Consider the following 19,177-nt stretch of genomic DNA (forward strand, 5'->3'; position numbering starts at 1 on the left):
GCTAAATCCAAATGTGGCGTGGGTTCCGCGTTTTATTTTGAAACGCTCGCTTCCGGCTGCGAGCATAACTTTGGTCCACTTGACGCTGGTCCGCTAACTTCAGTGGTCAGCTAACTGAGCCACGAGCTCCTTCCGATTGACTTGTTTTGCAAAGCTAACCCTCTCATGCTAACGTTAAACTCCATGTTTTGTTAGTCAGCTTCTCTTTTTATTTCTTTTTCTAAGAGTCCGACGCGGAGAGGGAGGATAAGACGAACTACTTACTGAACCCCCCGAGCATCGCTAGCTACGGTATGACTGGTAATAACTGCCGTCAAGTTAATATTGACATCCTCGGAGTGGAATGGCGACATTAGCACCTCCGTCGACAGTCATGTCACTCCGGTAGCTTCCAGTCAGGAGGAGCCGCTACGTCGCTTTGGCGGAACTGTAACCGAAAAGGAAAGAAAAATGTCCTTTTTCAATTTTCGCAAGATCTTTAAGCTCGGGCCCGATAGGAAGAAGAAGCAGTACGAACATGTACACAGAGACGTGAACCCCGAGGAATTTTGGGAGATCATAGGAGAACTTGGAGATGGAGCCTTTGGAAAAGTGTTTAAGGTAAATAATTGATGCAAACAATGTTGGTTTGTGGCAGTTGACTGGCATGATATCAAAGTATTTACTAAAGTCTTTAACGCCCAGTTTTGTTTTCATAAGTCGCTGTCATGTCGTTTTATTATTACAATCGGTTGCAGTAGGTGTGGTTGTTGTAGTCCTGAATAACATCCAGTGTGTGTCACTTCATGTTCACACGTTAAAAACTTTATTACTCTTCGTTTTAAGGCGTTAACCTATGAGTTTGACAATATGGTCACACAATATATTATTACAAAGTAATAACTATCATTATTATTCATTTAAGCATCCTGCAATATAAGGATGATGACTGTCATTTCACTTTCTAACATCCATGTGTGCAAAGGTTTGATTTGTTTAAGATTTTGTTGCACACTGGTTTAATAATAGTCATCATGGAATATCTGGTTGTACAACTATTGCTGACAAGTTTGCGCGAACTGTGAAAATGAAAGCATGAAATCATTTGGTTGACACATAGTCCTTTACTACTCTCAGAAAAAAAAGTCACATTTCCTTCTTCAGATAAGGAATCATGTGACCCTTCTGAGTTGACCGAAAATGTTGTATGAAATGATATATTACACTTGAATGGTAGTAGATAATCAATGCTGCAGGATCTTAACCCCGGGAGTTATTCTAGATCAAATGTGTCGACTCAAGTCCTATTTAGATATCAAGTAACATTCATCAGATAATATTGTCATGAACACATGGGCTTGGATTCCTGACCTGAACCTATGATTATTTCAAGGACACTGGTGTATGTGATGAAATCTGCAAGAAGAAAATTACCTTGGATTATTTTTGCTGATGCACAGTTTTTAGGTTCACCCAATATATTATTCTGGATTTGTGGACAACAATGATAATGTTCATACAAATTGCAATTATACAAAAGTATTTGCTCGCAGGGTCTAGCACTGCTGAACACTTATTTCAGAAATACTGTATCCACAACTACGTAGATATGATCCATTTTATCTCTTTTCTTCCTGGAATCTTTTTTATCAATCAAGCTAGAATATTTTCCAGAATGAACCCAAAGCAACAAACGCTACTAGTTTTCTGTAAAGACAACTAACAGTCAAATTTGGCAAATATTTTGATCCAAGAAATATCTGATCTCCAACTGATTCCTTCATAGTGTAGTTTATTTATCATTCTTCATGCACTTACCTGAAATAAAAGTCAAACCATTTTCTTCTCACTTTTAATTTTAATAAATTATCGTCATATCATTGTGTTTTACACCACTTCAAAGCAAATACAAGTGACTTCATTGAGGGAGTCTAAACAAATAAACAGACGGTTATCACTTCAAAGAGATGAGAACAGGGTGTGTGTCTGTGTGGATTTGTGCCAGGTCCAAAGAGTACACATAGCGTATGACGTACTTGACGGTATTCAACTCATAACTCCCTTTTCTTTTCCGTTTAACTCTGCCCTTGGACTATAAAGGTTCATCCTACACATTGAGGCTGACATTTCCTTTCCACCTACAATGTTTACCATCATACTTTATACTATGTGTCTGAATCTAAGTTGATCCAACAATATTGATAGATCTTCCACATTTTCAACCATATAATTTTATTTTTTGCATTTTATTTTTTATGGTGCAATTTTCAGAGTAGGTAAGACAAAAAAAAGAGGAAAGCAAGAAGAGGAAGTGAGTTACTAACAGATCTGTGTGGACTAGATTGTAGAAAGCGAAGGCTTAACAGGAAGTTATGTCAGGCGAAGCTATATTAGCTCAACATTCTTTTGTGTTATAATTCCTTTGGCTCTGAAATTTTCACTCTTGATAAACCAAACTGATTGTTCCAGTTGAATTTAAATGTACAGCGTAAACTTTTGAAGTTCCCTGCATTTGTTCTCCCACATTCTTCTAATAAATGTGTATTGTCCGAGCCCTCTCTACATTACCCATTGTTTTTTTTAGGCACAAAACAGACAGAATAAGACGCTTGCTGCGGCCAAAGTCATCGACACAAAAACGGAGGATGAGTTGGAAGACTACATGGTGGAGATAGAGATCTTGGCCTCATGCAACCATCATCACATTGTGAAACTGCTAGATGCCTTTTACTTTGAAGGGAAGCTGTGGGTAAGTACGCACTTTCGGTGATGTAACTTTTTTTTTTTTTCGTTTCTTGTTGCTTGTGATTTGAATTCAGAGCGACAAGCGCTGCCATCTAGTCACGCACCACCGTGAACCATTTACAACTTTGAGTTCTACTCCGCTGTGTGATTCACACACCCTGAAAGAATACAGTGTTTGAATACACTGCTGTACACATTTATACGTCAGCAGATGTGGTACAATTCCGACTGGTTTTATTGCCCGCTTTTAACTGTAAATCACTAATCAAGTTGAATTGGTCTAGCCAGGTTTCAAAGTGCATCTTGTAAGTGTATCTCTCCCTGGGTGCAAGAATTGGCCTCTCCCATCCTTCAAGTCTTAGCAGGTGGTATCATGTGACCCTCTCCTGTGGACTGGCCACATCTATAGTAGATAATGGAGAGCTTTTGGAGGCTGGAGAAAGTGTGTGTAAATTATTCAGTGCTGCATGCAGATAATCCCTGTGGCCTTTATTTAGCTGCGTGATAAAAGTGTAACCGCCTTTAGTTTGAAGAATTAACAAACAATGTTCACTAATGAATTGATATAATTTGTATGCACAAGAATAATGAATTAAGTTGCCACTGTATAGGATCTAAAATTTTATAAATATCTTGGTTGTTTTTTTTATATTTATATGAATGCAAATACCGTAAAAGTGAAGGCCTTTTAAGATTGTAGTAAATCCATCGTATTGACTGTAGTGATCTCTTGTAGCTCTGATTGATTTTAAACAATCATTTGACACCAGGGGCTTCTGAGAAACGTGCTGCAAGCCAATATCGTTGTTTAAATTCAACATTTACAAATGACAATGTCGATTACAAAGCTCTGGTAAGCCAGCAAAAATGACCTCACGTTATTATTGCTGTGTGGATCTGAAACATATTGATTCATGTTGAAATTGATACATTCATTGTGGTTCGTCACTGTAACTGAACACATTTGTATGTTGATAAACATCCCCTGGCCCTTTATTTTTTATTTTGTCTACATAACCTAACCACACACGTTTTCTCTTTTGCTGTATCAACTTCTACTACAGTGGAGGCGACATATGGTTTAAATTTTGTCCATTTGCCATTGCAGATTCTCATTGAGTTCTGCGCGGGTGGTGCAGTGGATGCCATCATGCTTGGTGAGTTTGCTGAAACCAAAAAAACTTGTGCTTGCTCCTAAGTTCCAACCCTTCATGTTCCCTGCTGCTGTTTTTTCCACTTTTCCTCATTTGGTTTAGACGTTGCTTAAGTGTAATTATTATGATATTAAGTGAGTGGTTTGTCCAGTTATGAAGCCTGTTGCTCCTTTATGTTATTTTGGAGGTTTAAGGAACACCCTTGTTATGTGTGAACTATTATAACTGAAATGTGACTCAACCGTAGCACATTTCCTCTTAAAGATTTCCAATCATAGATGTGTTGTTGCTATAGGCAACCAGAAGAGTGTGCATCATTCATATTGATGTAGCGCAGACAGAAGGAGGTGAAAATCTGCCTTTTATAAGATTTCAATACAAAGACTAATTTACCTTTCGAAAACATATGAAGAAGGTCGCTCTACCATCTTTTAAATCACCAATTACAATCCTGGAACGCAAATATTTCACAACATCAAATCCCAAATTATAGCATTGTTGTCATCATACGACAATGGCACAAGTTTTCGTCAAAAACATAATGGCTCAGACTTTGGAGATAGTTTGTTATTTTAACACAAACACAATAAATTCAGCTTTTGGTCAAACAATTTTCTCCTGACTGTTCTGAATCTTGAGCAAAATATGATATCTAAAAGTTAAAAGTTTTCATTTTCGTGGTCTGTAGACAACATTCCAGCTCGTGCGCTTCTCTGCTGTGTGACTCAACCATAACAAATGTCCTCCAACAGACTTCCAGTCATACATGCTGGCGTTTGCACGGGTGGAGTGTTGTCATTCAGTCGCTATTGGCAACTAAGTTGTGCTGAAGGCTGAATAGTTAGACTTGCACCGCATGATCTCGTAGAAAGCATGACTCAGTGCCGTTTTTGTGTCGTAGAACTGGAGAGACCCCTGACCGAACCCCAAATCCGTGCAGTGTGCCGGCAGACCCTGGAGGCCTTAAGCTACCTGCATGACATTAAAGTCATCCACAGAGACCTCAAAGCTGGAAACATCCTTCTTTCCTTGGAGGGAGATGTGAAACTCGGTAAGTGGTAAAAGGTCATTTAAGGTCACTCCTGACTGAGAGATGCTTAAGCTAAAAAATATAATGGTGTTTTTCTTGTACTTTTATGTGCTGGCATCAATGACGCAAAGTGTTGTGTAACATTTGAAAAATGCTGCTACTGTGAAATCCTTAGCTGCTGTTGTGATGAATCACTGTCCGTGGGCTGGGGGTCAACGTTGGACCTGGTAAACGGGAATTATCAAGTGGTATTAGAGGAAATGATGGATTGAAACTAGTTGTGCCTCTTTGCATAATTGTTTCTTTTTCAGAAACAATTATGTATGTTTTTAATTCACGTGATTACAGGAAGAGAAATGAAATACTAGATTTATAATTGTATATTACAATCACTATTATTTTTAAGTGAGGTTTGATGAGCAAATGTTATTGTTGTTAAGTATTATTATATGTGTAAACATAATAACTTTACATGAAGTGACAAAAATCCATTTTCATGATTTTATTTACACTAATTTCTAATTTTAGCTGACTTCGGGGTATCTGCTAAAAATACCAAGACATTACAAAGGCGAGATTCATTCATTGGTACTCCATACTGGTGAGTCACACATTAGACTAAGTACAATCTGATGTTAATGCACAATCTCACAAACCCTTACACTCCTTTTCTCTGCAGGATGGCACCAGAGGTTGTGATGTGCGAAACTTCCAAGGACCGCCCGTACGACTACAAGGCCGACATCTGGTCCCTCGGGGTCACCCTGATAGAGCTGGCCGAAATCGAGCCACCCAACCACGAGATGAATCCCATGAGGGTGTTGCTGAAAATAGCCAAGTCTGAGCCACCCACTCTCATGCAGCCGTCTCGATGGTGAGTATCTGATAATGAGTTTGATGTTCACTGGAATGTTCGGATCAGGGGTGTCTCACTCCAGCACACAGACCAAGTCACAGGCCCTAACGATTTTAATTGTTAAAGATGTTGTGTGCAAGTCGCATATTTAAAAAAAGAAAAAAATCTTTTGAGTAAACTTGTCTGACAAGATGCTTCTTTCAGTCTTTCAGTCTAAGGCTAATGTTACGTCAATGCGACCTTTTTTCAAAGCAAAACACCATCAGACTGTAAAAAGCAATTGAACTGAAATTATATAAATTATTTTTTCTTTCTGTGTGTATTTAGTGGTTGAAGACCACTGGCCCAGTTGACTAAAGTGTTGAGTTAGAGATTTTAATAAATAATAATTGGTCTGCTGTTGGGCTATAAGAGTCATTTTAGGCAACAAAGTTAAACATGCACCAGAACCAAGGGTCAAGGGTCTGTAAAAAAATAATGTCACCTTCATGTTCCAGATCAAGCATCCTATAATTAGTCATGTTGTTATTTTGTATTGGCTTGTTTAAGTCAACTCGGACTATTTACATCTGTTGTGGGGCTCATAAAATGACTTAAGTACCAGATTTGGCCTTGAGGCCTTTGGTTTTGAAACATTGCTTGGATTGTTACTCTTTCTAATTCACTCTACATAGTGTTTGACAGTGAAGTCCCACATAACAAAAACTGCTTTCTTGATATTCTCCTCAAGGTCACATGAGTTCAACGACTTCCTGCGGAAATGTCTTGATAAGAATGTGGACAATAGATGGAGTATAGCACAACTTCTCCAGGTATGTATTTGACCTCTCCCCAGAGTTCCCTTCATGGTTCTTTATTCTATCCTAACCGGATGGCAATTTTAATATATCAAAATATATATTTAAAAACAAGCTCAGGTAAGTAAAGAGATTTCTTTGCATTAACTGAGACTGTGGGTACCAGAATTAGCTTTTTGTTAATCTCATTGTTGTCTTCTCTGCCTGGCCAGCATCCATTTGTGATCAGTGTAACGGACAGTAAACCTCTCCGGGAGCTCATTGCCGAGGCAAAGGCTGAGGTCACTGAAGAAATTGAGGACAGCAAAGAGGAAGAAGATGACGAGGAGCCCGACACGCCTGCGGTAAGCAATCGTAAATTAATTCTACATCTTATTTTTGAGCCGTTTCATTGATTCTGTTTGCTGCATCAGGCCACTCCTGGACACAAGCGGGCACCATCAGATGCAAGTGTGACCAGTTCAGAGGACGACAAAGTTCCGGCAGCTGCATCAACACTGGAGTCTGTCAAAGAAAAGACGGAGGCCGAGGACGGGATCTCCGATAAGCTCTCAGATGAAGGACTGGGGACGAGTGATGTGGACAAGAACGAGGAGCAGAAACTCAACGAGGTGTCTGACGCCAGTAATGAAGACCTGGCCTCGGGGCTGATCGAGTCTCCCAAAGATTCCGTCCCACCTGCAGACGCTCCACAAGAAAACGGTGAAGTTGAAGGCATGACTGCCTCGTCCCAAGTCCCTGCAATGGATGAGGAAAAGAAGCAAGAAGAAAGTGAGACACCACAAGATTTGGAAGTTATAAAACCAATAGAAGAAGTTGCCTCTGGGGAAGAAGCAAGTGAGTCGAACATGCAGGTGCCTGAAGTGGAGCAAGAAACAAAAGAAACAGTCGAGCAGCCAGAGAAGGAACTGGAAAAGTCCCAATCGGAACAGGAGGAGAAAGAAGATGCGGTATCAGAAACTATTAATGTTGCAGATGTAGTTGTAGTCGCTGATGACATTAAGGAATCTGAATCAAAGGAAGTTGATGAACAAGTAAAGGTTAACGGAGAAACGGAAAAGAAGTCTGAGTTGGACGAGTCTACAACTGAAGTTGCAGTCAAGTTGGATGCTGAGACAGACCAGAAAAGTGGGACGAATGACCAAAAGTCAGAGGAAGCAGAAGAGGCTGTGCCAGAGAATCAGGCCAAGGAGGAGGTTGTTTCTGATCGAGTACCAACCGAGTCCACGAATGGAGTGTGTGATGAAGCCAAAGACGCCTCTGAGGTTTTGGATCAAGTGATTCCTGCTGTGGATGTCCCTGTGAAGGAAGATGAGAAGGAGGAGGAGAGCACAGTCCAGAAGTCCGTTTCTGAGCCGGAAAGTGAATCCGACATGAAGACGGAGCAGGAAAGTCCAGCTGTGATTAAACGAGATGTCGAGAAAGACTCAGACTCTGGCAGCAGCTCTGCCGCTGATAGCAACAGCCTCGACCTCAATCTGTCCATATCCAGCTTCCTGTCCAAGAGCAGAGAGGGGGGCTCCTTGTCTGTACAGGTAGGTCTGTCAGTGGTGATCTGTTGGCACCATTCGGATTTCAAAGAATTCTGATAAATAAGTTAATATTTTTCTTTCAGGAAGCCAGACGCCACAAGAAGACCCTGAAGAAGACTCGTAAGTTTATGGTGGACGGAGTAGAAGTCAGTGTGACCACATCAAAGATTGTCACTGACAACGATGCCAAAAGTGAGGAGATGAGGTTCCTGAGGTGGGTCGGTTTTAAATTCCACTGTTGTTAATGATCCAAGTTTAGAGAGTGCCCTAATTCTTTCCATTTATAGCCCTGCAATCCCACAGTGCCTAGCCATTTCCAATCTGGCAGTGTCCACGGAACATTGTGCTTTTAAATTAGAACTATGAACACTCAAGAAAATAATGACACTATTATTTATCCTGTCATCAGTACAAATCAACATAATGAAACATTCGTTTAAGATGGATTTTATCTGTTGTGTATGAGCATTAAACCCGATAGTTGATTGGTGATAGTTTTTTTTTTCATTTTCCTCCTTTTGTATTGTCTGCAGGCGGCAGGAGCTGAGGGAGCTGCGCCTCCTGCAAAAAGAGGAGCAGCGAGCTCAGCAACAACTCAGTAACAAGCTGCAGCAGCAGAGAGAGCAGATCTGTCGGCGGTTTGAACAGGAAACCACCGTGAGTCACTCTGCCAGTTCATACCACAGTTTTGTTTCAAGTCAGTCCTGGAAACAAAAGACGATATAAATATGATGGAGCTGAGGCTGGCAGGAATTGGGCTTCACTAATGGCTGTTGTTGTAATTTACACATTTGGCTCCAGCTTTTAAAAAATAATATAGTACAATGAAGATTTATTTTTACATAAATAAATCAAACGCAATATAAGAAACAATTGTGAGAAGATCTGTTAAATCTAGTTTAAAATGAGGTATGAAATATTTGTATTAGCCAAAAGTACATCTAAATTCATGCCCCTTAATTTTGCGAATGTGGTAACCAGGCGAAGAAAAGACAATATGATCAAGAGGTTGAGAACCTGGAGAAGAAGCAGAAGCAGACCATCGAGCGACTGGAGCAGGATCACACCAGCCGCCTCCGGGATGAAGCCAAACGCATCAAAGGCGACCAGGACAAGGAGCTGTCGAAGTTCCAGAACATGCTGAAGAATCGCAAAAAAGAGGTACATGCATGATCATTACTTTTGAAATCGGGTTGTTTGTAGGGGCTGAACTGCTGCTTTTTGGAGCAATAATCTGCTTAATGTCTCTTGGTCTGTGTTGTGTCAGGCATTTTTCACACTTGGGCGAGCTCTGCTGCTTTTCTTGTGTTAATGACGGCACATGCTGCGTTCAAGATGTTTTTGTTTCCATGATTCCTCTCCTTGTGTGTTGCTGAGCTTGTTTATCTACATAACAAAATAAGAGAAATAGGCTTTGAGTGGCTTTTTCCTTTCTGCTTTCTGGGCGGATTAAAGGGTGTTTTCGATGTGTTCGTATCAGTTAAAGGGCAACTAATGTAAAAAAAAAAAACTTTCCTGACTTCACTTGTTTCAAATGTTGAAGTCTTCCTCTCCAAGATGCAGTAAGTCCCTCATCACGACCATGTTTTAAAGTTACCAATTTATAAAGTTCTCCCCCGTCTGAAATCTCAGCGAACGAGAGTGGAGTCTATTATGACGTAATATAGCCTTCACTCCCCCTCCAGCCAGCTGTAATCATGCCCCGCTTTGTTTATACAACAAGTCCCTTAGAGGCGGAGACTTCAGGGATTGATGAGGTGCGGTGACAAACTGCGTTGCTTGACCAATCACAGCAGAGTTGGTGTGTATCAGGGTAAACAAGATTTAATCTCCGGAAAATTGAAGTTTTTGCAGTGGGTGGGACTTTTTATAATTTCTTTTATAATGTAATTTAAAGAGTTTTGCACAAACACGATCATAATCATAATCGATGAGTACAAGAGGTTAAATTCGTTAGTTGCCCTTTAATGAAGCTTTCAGAAAGACATGTGTGAGGAAATGTTTTCTTAGCAGCCAATGAATACATTAAATTAAATATATAAACCTTTCTGTTTAGTATTGTTAATAGGCTATTTCCTCTTCAATGATCCGACAAACCTGATAAAATATGTCAAATGCATTACTTTAGTTTAGAATATCCAATATAAAATGGAGCACACAAGCACACTTGACTGCATCTAGTCAGTATTCACTAACGCTCGATACTGTTACTAACATGGTAAATAAATGACAATCCTCTCACCACATTGGTACGTTCAAGAACCTTGTCACTTGTTCAATAAAACACAATCATCCTACATCACTTTAATTGATGCATAACTATTAACTATTGACCTATTTATAATGACTGTAGTGTCTGAAACGAGCAAACAAAATTCTACCAAACACGTTTCCTTTACACATGTGTTTTTTGTCTTTTGCTCTATCGCAGCACTCTTGTCGTGGTTACTCAGAATAATTGTGAATCAAATGTTTATTGTGTATTTAAACTGTTGATGTATTTGAATAACCATGTCCCCTTGTGTGAGTGTGTGTGCCTTGCATAAATGGTGGTTGATTTGGGAAGATTCTATGAAGAGGTGTTGGGCACTGATTTAAGGTGTATTTTTGAACAGAGTGACTGACGAGGAATGCAGCCATCATTCAAAGGTCTTAAAATAAGAGCTGATAGCTGCAAGCTGATTCCAGATCAGTCACTCTGTCTGCGCTGATAATCTTCTCTCTGGCTGCTGGACGAATGTGAACGAATTCAGGAGAACTATGAATCTTTTACCTTTTTTACTTTCCTTATCGTTCCTCTACCAGGGCTGCACAGTATCAACGACAATACATGTTGATTAATATGTAGGAAGAAGAAAAATCCACTTGTTTCCTTGAAATATAAATACATTTCTATTTTTTTATTTCAGTAAAATCTGTTTATGAAATGCTTCATGAGATTTTTATAAATAATACACTGCTGTGCGTCTAAAATCTTAAAAGAAACAGTGTCACTAAAATATATATTTTTCATTTTTAATGACTTTTATATTTATTTTATGAATATTTAGTTTTAGAAAGGCACAAGCTCATACAAAAACACCACCCATAATGCATCTCTTCTGTTGAAATTTACGGTGTGTTGTATTTCATGCTTTTAACATTTAAGATTAATCTGTTTTCATCAGCTGTGATTTATTTACAGCAGGAACACTTTAATAACTGAGACATGTATGTTAGACATCTGTAATATTTAGAGACCTCTGTCAAACGGCTCATTCCCACCCATATTTTAAATGAAAAAGAATATCTATATCACCATTAATTCCCATCCATGTTATTATTTTCACCCAATATAACTGTCCTACATCTGTTTAACTGTATAATAAGCTTTAAAACTGTTTTAGCTTTTTTATATTTATAACGCTCAAATGTAAATTGCCTAAATGTGACAGCAGGTGGCAGAAGCATCACCAAAAGGATAGTGACAAATCCTTCAAAAGATTATTAGATCCAAATGGTATTACAGACCGTACTTTGTCCCATCATCAACATTATTTAAATTAAGAGCAGTTTGTCTACATTATTCTGCTCACAGACAGAGGACATTTAATGTGATGATGTCAATTAATCTAGTTATTACTAGTTAGTAAAGTATTTTGAGTGACTTCAAAGTGATTGTATAATAGAAAAAAAAGGTTATCACTGTAACTTTTTTTTAAACTGATTTTTTTTTCTGTAATTCCCGTTTCACCTTCAGTCTTAATGATGTTGAGGGTCGTATTTAAATTTTAAATGTATTTATTTATGTTATTATAAATAATGTAGTTTTTATATTCTTATGTGTTAAGAAATATAGTCTGTAAAAAGGAACAGATTTGATTTATAACATACCTAAATACAAAAAAGGAAATAAAATGCATTTAAACGATGATGTTCATATTTTTATTACTGGCATGTAAACGAAACCAGCCACTGTGCAAATCTTATTTATTTATGTGTTTAAATATCAGAATAGAAATATAACATAATGAATAACACGCTTCAAACCTCAACATCCATGATTATGATTATATAAGAAAGAGATGGCGTAGTTTCTTTATCAGTATAAAATGATCACTTAGCTCTTTATTGTGCAGCCCTGCTGTCGGCAATCAACTCGACATGTCATGAATATCAAGCATGCATACTTTTGAGTCTGATTCTGGGTGCTCTTCCTCTCCTCTCAAACTGGGCCGTGCATGTCTGGTACAATAATAGCAAGCGTGCCTCTCAGGGTTTCAGCAGTAAACACGTGTGCAACAAAAAAAAACACTCTAGGCCAAACAGGAAGTCGACCAGTCCCCCAAACACATGAGAAAAGAGCTCATGAAAAGTGTAAAGAAGGACCTGTCGCTCCTCAAAACGGCCGAGGTAAACCATCACCTCCTCCCTTCACTCTTTTGTCTCTCTCTCCCTCTGACTCAGCCTTTGTTTCACAACATGTGTGTGTCCGTGAAAACTCTTTGAAGCGGCATGAGTAGAGAACTGCAGGGTTGAACTGGCTGTCGGGCATGAGCCACAGACTAACAACAATTTGTGGATTTCCTCGTGACATTAATTCAGAATGTGCTGCACGACTCAAACTCGACACCGTGTCATTAAAATGGAAGCAGCCCCCCTCTTCTGTGAAGTGTGTGTGTGTGTACCACCCTCAGCCTGATGTGTGCTCCCTGTGGCTGATCCGGGCGAGTGTGTGCTCTTCCCCGCAGGCAGTGGCCCAGGTTATGATTCAGTCTTTTCAGTTGTCCTCGTGTGCACTCTTCAACGCTCAGATGCAGGATGTAAGTCCCCCCCCCAAGCACCACCCACCACCACGCCTCATCCCCTCACACCACCGTGCTTTGTTTCTCTGACTAGAAGTGTGCAAAGTGGCAGGATGTCTGTGGCGTCTCAGGATCCATGTCGTCATGGGTGTTTCTTTGAGTGTTGCCGTGCTGTGTCGTGATCTCTCTTCTTGGCTCTTCTGTTTGCGCTTCACAAATATGCCACGTCATCTGGCTTAGAAACGACGTCAGATCACCAGTCCATGCATATAATATAATTAGCAGTTGTAGGACTTTTAATGTGAAAAACTGAGTGGGAAACGCATGCATACAATATCACTAGCAGTTGTAGGACTTTTCATTTGAAAAACTGAGTGGAATTGGAGTTCAAAATGAAAAAAGGTCTTGATTTTGCCTTTTCACAGATATTTTAAATCCTAATAGGTTTCAGAGTGCAGATATATTATGATCATCAGTTATTTTAATGCCCTCATTAGGACTGGGCAAACTATTCGATACCGATAACTTTACTTCGTTATCGCTTCCTGAACTATTGCTTTCTCAATACCAATGTTATAAGACAAATTCAAAAAAAAAAGATCATGACATTACAAATGGTACACATTTTGAGTAACATCTTTCAATAGCTTCATCCTGAAGAAAAAAAAAAAAGAATTTCCAGTGCAAAACAAAACTTGCTAACAAGTGACAAATCAATCATCAAGGATGTTCACTGCCTTTCTCACTATTAACAATTAGGCTTTCTTCAGAAAAATCCACCCATTATTGATCACACATAGGTATCAAAACTTTGCACTGAAAGAAGAAGCATGTTTCAATACTTGTATACATGTGCTACTGAAGGTTGGTGACACAAAAGAACCAGAGTTCGATATTCTTTCTTTCGAAACCACTATTTTGACTATCCTCTCACTTTAGACCCCCCGAGGACCTACTTTTTTAAATGTGACTAGTGAGACGTTAGGATGTAATTTTGACGTTGTTGCATTTTTAAACTACTGCTAGAAAGATTACGACATGTGACTTTTGGATCTCGATTAATCCTTCATTTTCATTTTCAACCACTTATTCTTGTATCAGTATCTCTGGCTGTTTCTTTTTTTTAAATTATTTCTTTATCCTTATTCCTAAACTTTTGAGTATTAGTACAGTTTACGCTCTGTAGCAAAGATTTTACTGAAAGAGATTAAGGATAAAGGAGATTAATGGGACGAACCCTTAGTTAAATAATTGCTATTCCAGAATGTTGGTAATGTAAGTCGTTCATTGATTCTAATGTAAAGAAAAACTGCTAAACTGGTGTTTATCTGAAAAGGTGAGTTTGTTGACTTGCAATCCTCAAAACAAGTCGAACGTAAACATCTGATGTTAAATAAATAAACGCCTAGCAAGTTGTTTTTGTTTCTGTGACAAGTAGAGTCAATGGTGCGATTTTTGTCTTTCCGGTGTAGCTCTCCAGGATCAACATGTCAGCAGGACTTTATCTGTGTTTCTATGTTTCATTCTTGCCAAAGTGAATCTGTTGAGTGTTGAATTCACCAACAGGGTGTTTTCAATGTGGATGTTGTCGCACATCGACCTCTAGTCTCTCTCTCTTTACCGTTGACTCTCTTGACGTGCAGTGATGTGATCTGTCGATGTAATCCACTTAAGACTTGAGTCCACCCTCCCTCGGTCTCACCGTCGCTCCTCTGCGTGGCCTCCACAGGAGCAGGAGTTCCTGCAGAAGCAGCAGCAGGAGCTGGACGGAGCTCTGAAGAAGATCATCCAGCAGCACAAAATGGAGATCGCCACGATAGAGCGAGACTGTCTGAACCACAAGCAGCAGCTGATGAGAGGTATGACACGCAATCAATCAAAACATCATTCTACAAGACTTGCATTTTTGTGTTCGCTCCTCTTTACTGACGCTAACGAAAGCACGTTTGAATTGGTTACTAGTCGCATTATTATTATTATTTTTTAGAATCAAAACTCTTCATGTTTTATATGTTGTGTAAAAGTGTTACACAATACATGCTTAAGTGTCTTTATACATCCTGCATGTTGGTCATTTAAAAAAAAAGTATCAATTAGTTCAAAATTATTTATACATATAAATATAAAATACATATACAATTAACCTATGAATTCAAAGCTTAGACTTCTTAAGGCACATATTAAATATGTTTTTTTAAATGTACAGTCAGTCTCTGTCTAATGAATGAAAATACATACGATTATCTGGATTTGTGATCTAGTTTTTGACACAGAGATTGCCTGAGGTTTGCATGTTCTGGCTATTACATAGACAGCGTGTCTTTAACTGCTGTAGAAATCAAACAACATCAGTCAAACACTCCCAGGAGCCAAGATCCGAAGCAGGCTGGTTCGATCTGTTAGTGAAATGGTGTTAGTTTAATTCGATTTTTTTTAAATGAGGCTAATTATAAACCAAAAATATCTTACTTGCTATGCTATTTGCTAACAGTGGAATGTACCAGCACAGAATACGACTAAGAATCCAAGTTCAATGATCTCTGTTCAGAAAACAAACCTTTAATATACGTCAAATCGTGGACACTTTAGTTGTTGTACATTTATTCATGTAAAATAAGGATCATAATAAGTCTGAGATAATTAAAGATGTAAACCTGAGGTGTGAAATATGAATTGAAAGATGGAAACGGTTCGGTAGAAAGATGTGAACTCACTCACATGATTCTTTGAACTGGGACACGTCTGAGGAGACGAGTCACGACGTGTCCGTCACAATAACACTCATCAGCGCCTCGTGTGCTTCCACACGCCTTCTGTTCGTGCAGCTCGGGAAGCAGCCATGTGGGAGCTGGAAGAGCGCCACCTGCAGGAGAAGCACCAGCAGCTCAAGCAGCAGCTGAAGGACCAGTATTTCATGCAGAGACACCAGCTGCTGAAGAGACACGAGAAGGTGAGAAGAGTCGGAGTCTGGTCGAGCTAGGACTGACTTGTGTGTGTGTGTGTGTGTGTGTGTGTCAGGAAATGGAGCAGATGCAGCGCTACAACCAGCGACTGGTGGAGGAGATGAAGAACAAACAAACCCAGGAGAGGGTGCGTCTCCCAAAGATCCAGCGGGGCGAGGCCAAGACCCGCATGGCCATGTTCAAGAAGAGCCTTCGCATCAACGCCACCGCCATCGTCACTCCGGAGAACGAGCGCGAGCGGATCAAGCAGGTACACAAGAATTCAGTCGCACCATTTAAGAGCCTCAGGTGTCATCTTCACATCGTTTTTTTGTGGTCCAGTTCGGCGCTCAGGAGGACAAGAGGCAGAAGAGCGAGAGACTCCATCAGCACCAGAAACATGAGAACCAGATGAGAGACCTGCAGCTGCAATGTGACTCCAACATCCGTGAGCTGCAGCAGCTTCAGGTAACACACGTGCAGACAAAATGACAACAGTTTAAAGTTGTGAACCTTCCTGTCGTGTGCAGGGAGTCGTGGTCAAGGCCTTGTGTAAACATGTCATGACAACACATTAACATGCAGTTTAAACATGTCATGACAACATATAAACGTGTTAATATGATATGACAACATAGAAATATGTCATGACAACATATGAATATGCAGTTTTAAACATGTTATGACGACATATAAACATGTAGTGTAAACATGTCATGACGAAATTTAAACATTCAGTTCAAACATGTCATGACGAGATATAAACATTTAGTGTAAACATGTCATGACGAAATATAAACATTTTGTGTAAACATGTCATGACAACATACAAACATGTAGTGTCAACATATCATGACAACATAGAAACATGAAGTGTAAACATGTCATTTCAAATATAAACATACAGTTTAAACATGTCATTATGAAATATAAACATACAGTTTAAACATGTCATGACAACATATAAACACGTAGTGTCAACGTATCATGACAACATAGAAACATGAAGTGTAAACATGTCATGACAAATATAAACATACAGTTTAAACATGTCATGACAACATATAAACACGTAGTGTCAACGTATCATGACAACATAGAAACATGAAGTGTAAACATGTCATTTCAAATATAAACATACAGTTTAAACATGTCATTATGAAATATAAACATACAGTTTAAACATGTCATGACAACATATAAACACGTAGTGTCAACGTATCATGACAACATAGAAACATGAAGTGTAAACATGTCATTTCAAATATAAACATACAGTTTAAACATGTCATTATGAAATATAAACATACAGTTTAAACATGTCATGACAACATATAAACACGTAGTGTCAACGTATCATGACAACGTAGAAACATGTGTAAGTGTAAACATGTCATAAAAACATTGTACATACATAGACTGACACTGGCGTGTGTTGCAGAACGAGAAGTGTCACCTGCTGATCGAGCACGAGACTCAGAAGCTGAAGGAGCTGGACGACGAACACGCTCAGGAGATGAAGGAATGGAGGGAGAAGCTGCGGCCCAGGAAGAAGGTAAACCCCTGAAGTCCTGCTTGGTCTACACACAGAGGCTTGACTCTGCTGCCCCCTGCAGGCCCTGGAGGAGGAGTTCACCCGGAAGCAGCAGGAGCAGGAGGTCTTCTTTAAGATGAGCGGCGAGTCTGAATGCCTTAACCCGACCACCCAGAGCCGAGTGTCCAAGTTCTACCCCATCCCCAACCTGCACAACTCAGGTGTCTAGTCTGCTGGAGCGTCATCTACTCCAGTGACGTGAGTAAAGGCCTAAAGACTCTCCCTGACCGACGGACGTTATGCACTTTTATGTTTGTTCCAGATTATAAAAGCCAATCACGCGGGAAGTTTATTTGTTTGTTTTTAAATGATCAACAGTGCCTCGTTTGGTTGCTAATCTTAACGCTTTTTCCCTGATGTCATTACGATCGCTCACCACAAGATGGCGACGGCAGTTCATGACGCCGAATGAGACAGAGGTGGCTCCTGGGAAATGTAGTGTCTCGCTGTGTCGTCCTCTGAGCTCATTGTTTGAAGTCCTCAAACAGAAACAAGTGGAATGTAGTTAAACATGCAAATGACTGTGTGAGAAAACACACAAATACCACCCCGACACACACACACACACACACACACACACACACACACACACACACACACACACACACACACACACACACACACACACACACACACACTCACACAGATAATCACAGCACAGACATGCACTCACACCACTCCACAAAAAGAAAAAACACAACCCCAACCGGACACATGCCATCCCAAATAGAAATACACTCACACCACCCCAACACAGAAATGCACTCACAACACCCCAATACAAAAAATCACGCACACCACCCCAATAGAGACACACACACAGAAAACCTAACACGGAAAAACACTCCAAAAAAGCAAAACACAACCCCAACACAGATGTATGCCAACCCAAATAGAAACACACTCACGCCACCCCAACACAAAATGCACTCACAACACCCCAATACAAAAAGTCACTCACACCACCCCAATAGAGACACACACACAGAAAACCGAACACGGAAAAACACTCCAAAAAAGCAAAACACAACCCCAACACAGATGAATGCCAACCCAAATAGATACACACTTATACCACCCCAACACAGAATCACATAAGAACACACACGTCACCCTAACAGAGAAACATACCAACCCAAAGAGAAACACAGTTACACCAACACAAAACAATGAAAAGAAACACAACAAAGGCGACAATGCATTGTGTAATAACACACTTCTTGTAAACACTCCAATAATGACGTTGTGTAGTAACGACACTGAGGTGGTTCAGTGTTTAGGTTTAACGGCTACAATCGCACATAAGCAGCTTCATGACTCGCGATTCTCAGAAACCACTCGCATATCAACACACAGTGAAAAGGTGTTTAATACAAACTCTGCAGCTGCATGTCTACACAATGATTGTGTTATTACATAATTCAGTGTTGTACATAAACCTTGCGACCGTTTTAGTTTACGCGCGCTAACACGAATATGCAGCTGATGCATTTTGAAAAATAAATTTTAGCTTTATTTACAGATATTTTAAGATGATTTTATAAATGTATATTTCTGATGCTGTTTGGAACCACATGCTGTAAGATGATGATTTCCTGCTGTGTCCGTGTCCAAGCTTCTCACAGACGCCGTTTTTTTTATTTTTATTTGTCGACACTCAAGATTGAACATATTTTTATTACGTTATCACTTCCTGTTTTAGTCTCAACTCCATGATACATGTATGAAACGCTGTCTTGTACTTCAATAAAAACATCAACCGTA

At 39.6% G+C, this 19,177-nt stretch overlaps 1 protein-coding gene across 5 annotated transcripts; it reads left to right on the top strand.

The window, feature by feature from the left end:
* Positions 1 to 88: 88 nt before the first annotated feature.
* slka (STE20-like kinase a) lies at positions 89 to 19,177 on the top strand. Of its 5 annotated transcripts, none has more exons than XR_015713021.1 (20): positions 89 to 600; positions 2,564 to 2,728; positions 3,833 to 3,881; positions 4,780 to 4,929; positions 5,437 to 5,509; positions 5,588 to 5,782; positions 6,495 to 6,576; positions 6,774 to 6,905; positions 6,975 to 8,096; positions 8,177 to 8,307; positions 8,627 to 8,750; positions 9,075 to 9,254; positions 12,393 to 12,485; positions 14,607 to 14,736; positions 15,703 to 15,827; positions 15,896 to 16,090; positions 16,162 to 16,287; positions 17,261 to 17,374; positions 17,436 to 18,129; positions 18,777 to 19,177. XR_015713021.1 is itself a non-coding variant. In XM_087803063.1 (20 exons), exons 1-20 carry the CDS (start codon positions 451 to 453, stop codon positions 17,580 to 17,582), a joined length of 3,555 nt encoding a protein of 1,184 aa, XP_087659189.1. In that variant the 5' UTR covers positions 89 to 450; the 3' UTR covers positions 17,583 to 19,177. The 5 variants fall into 5 exon arrangements, 4 of the variants coding, with proteins under 4 accessions (XP_087659189.1, XP_087659186.1, XP_087659187.1 ...); XM_087803063.1 differs by adding an exon at positions 12,824 to 12,895 and having other exon boundaries at positions 17,436 to 19,177; XM_087803060.1 differs by having other exon boundaries at positions 17,436 to 19,177.

Source organism: Callionymus lyra, chromosome 11 (assembly GCF_982586985.1).
Source record: "Callionymus lyra chromosome 11, fCalLyr1.hap1.1, whole genome shotgun sequence".
In the NCBI taxonomy this organism is placed as follows: domain Eukaryota; kingdom Metazoa; phylum Chordata; class Actinopteri; order Syngnathiformes; family Callionymidae; genus Callionymus; species Callionymus lyra.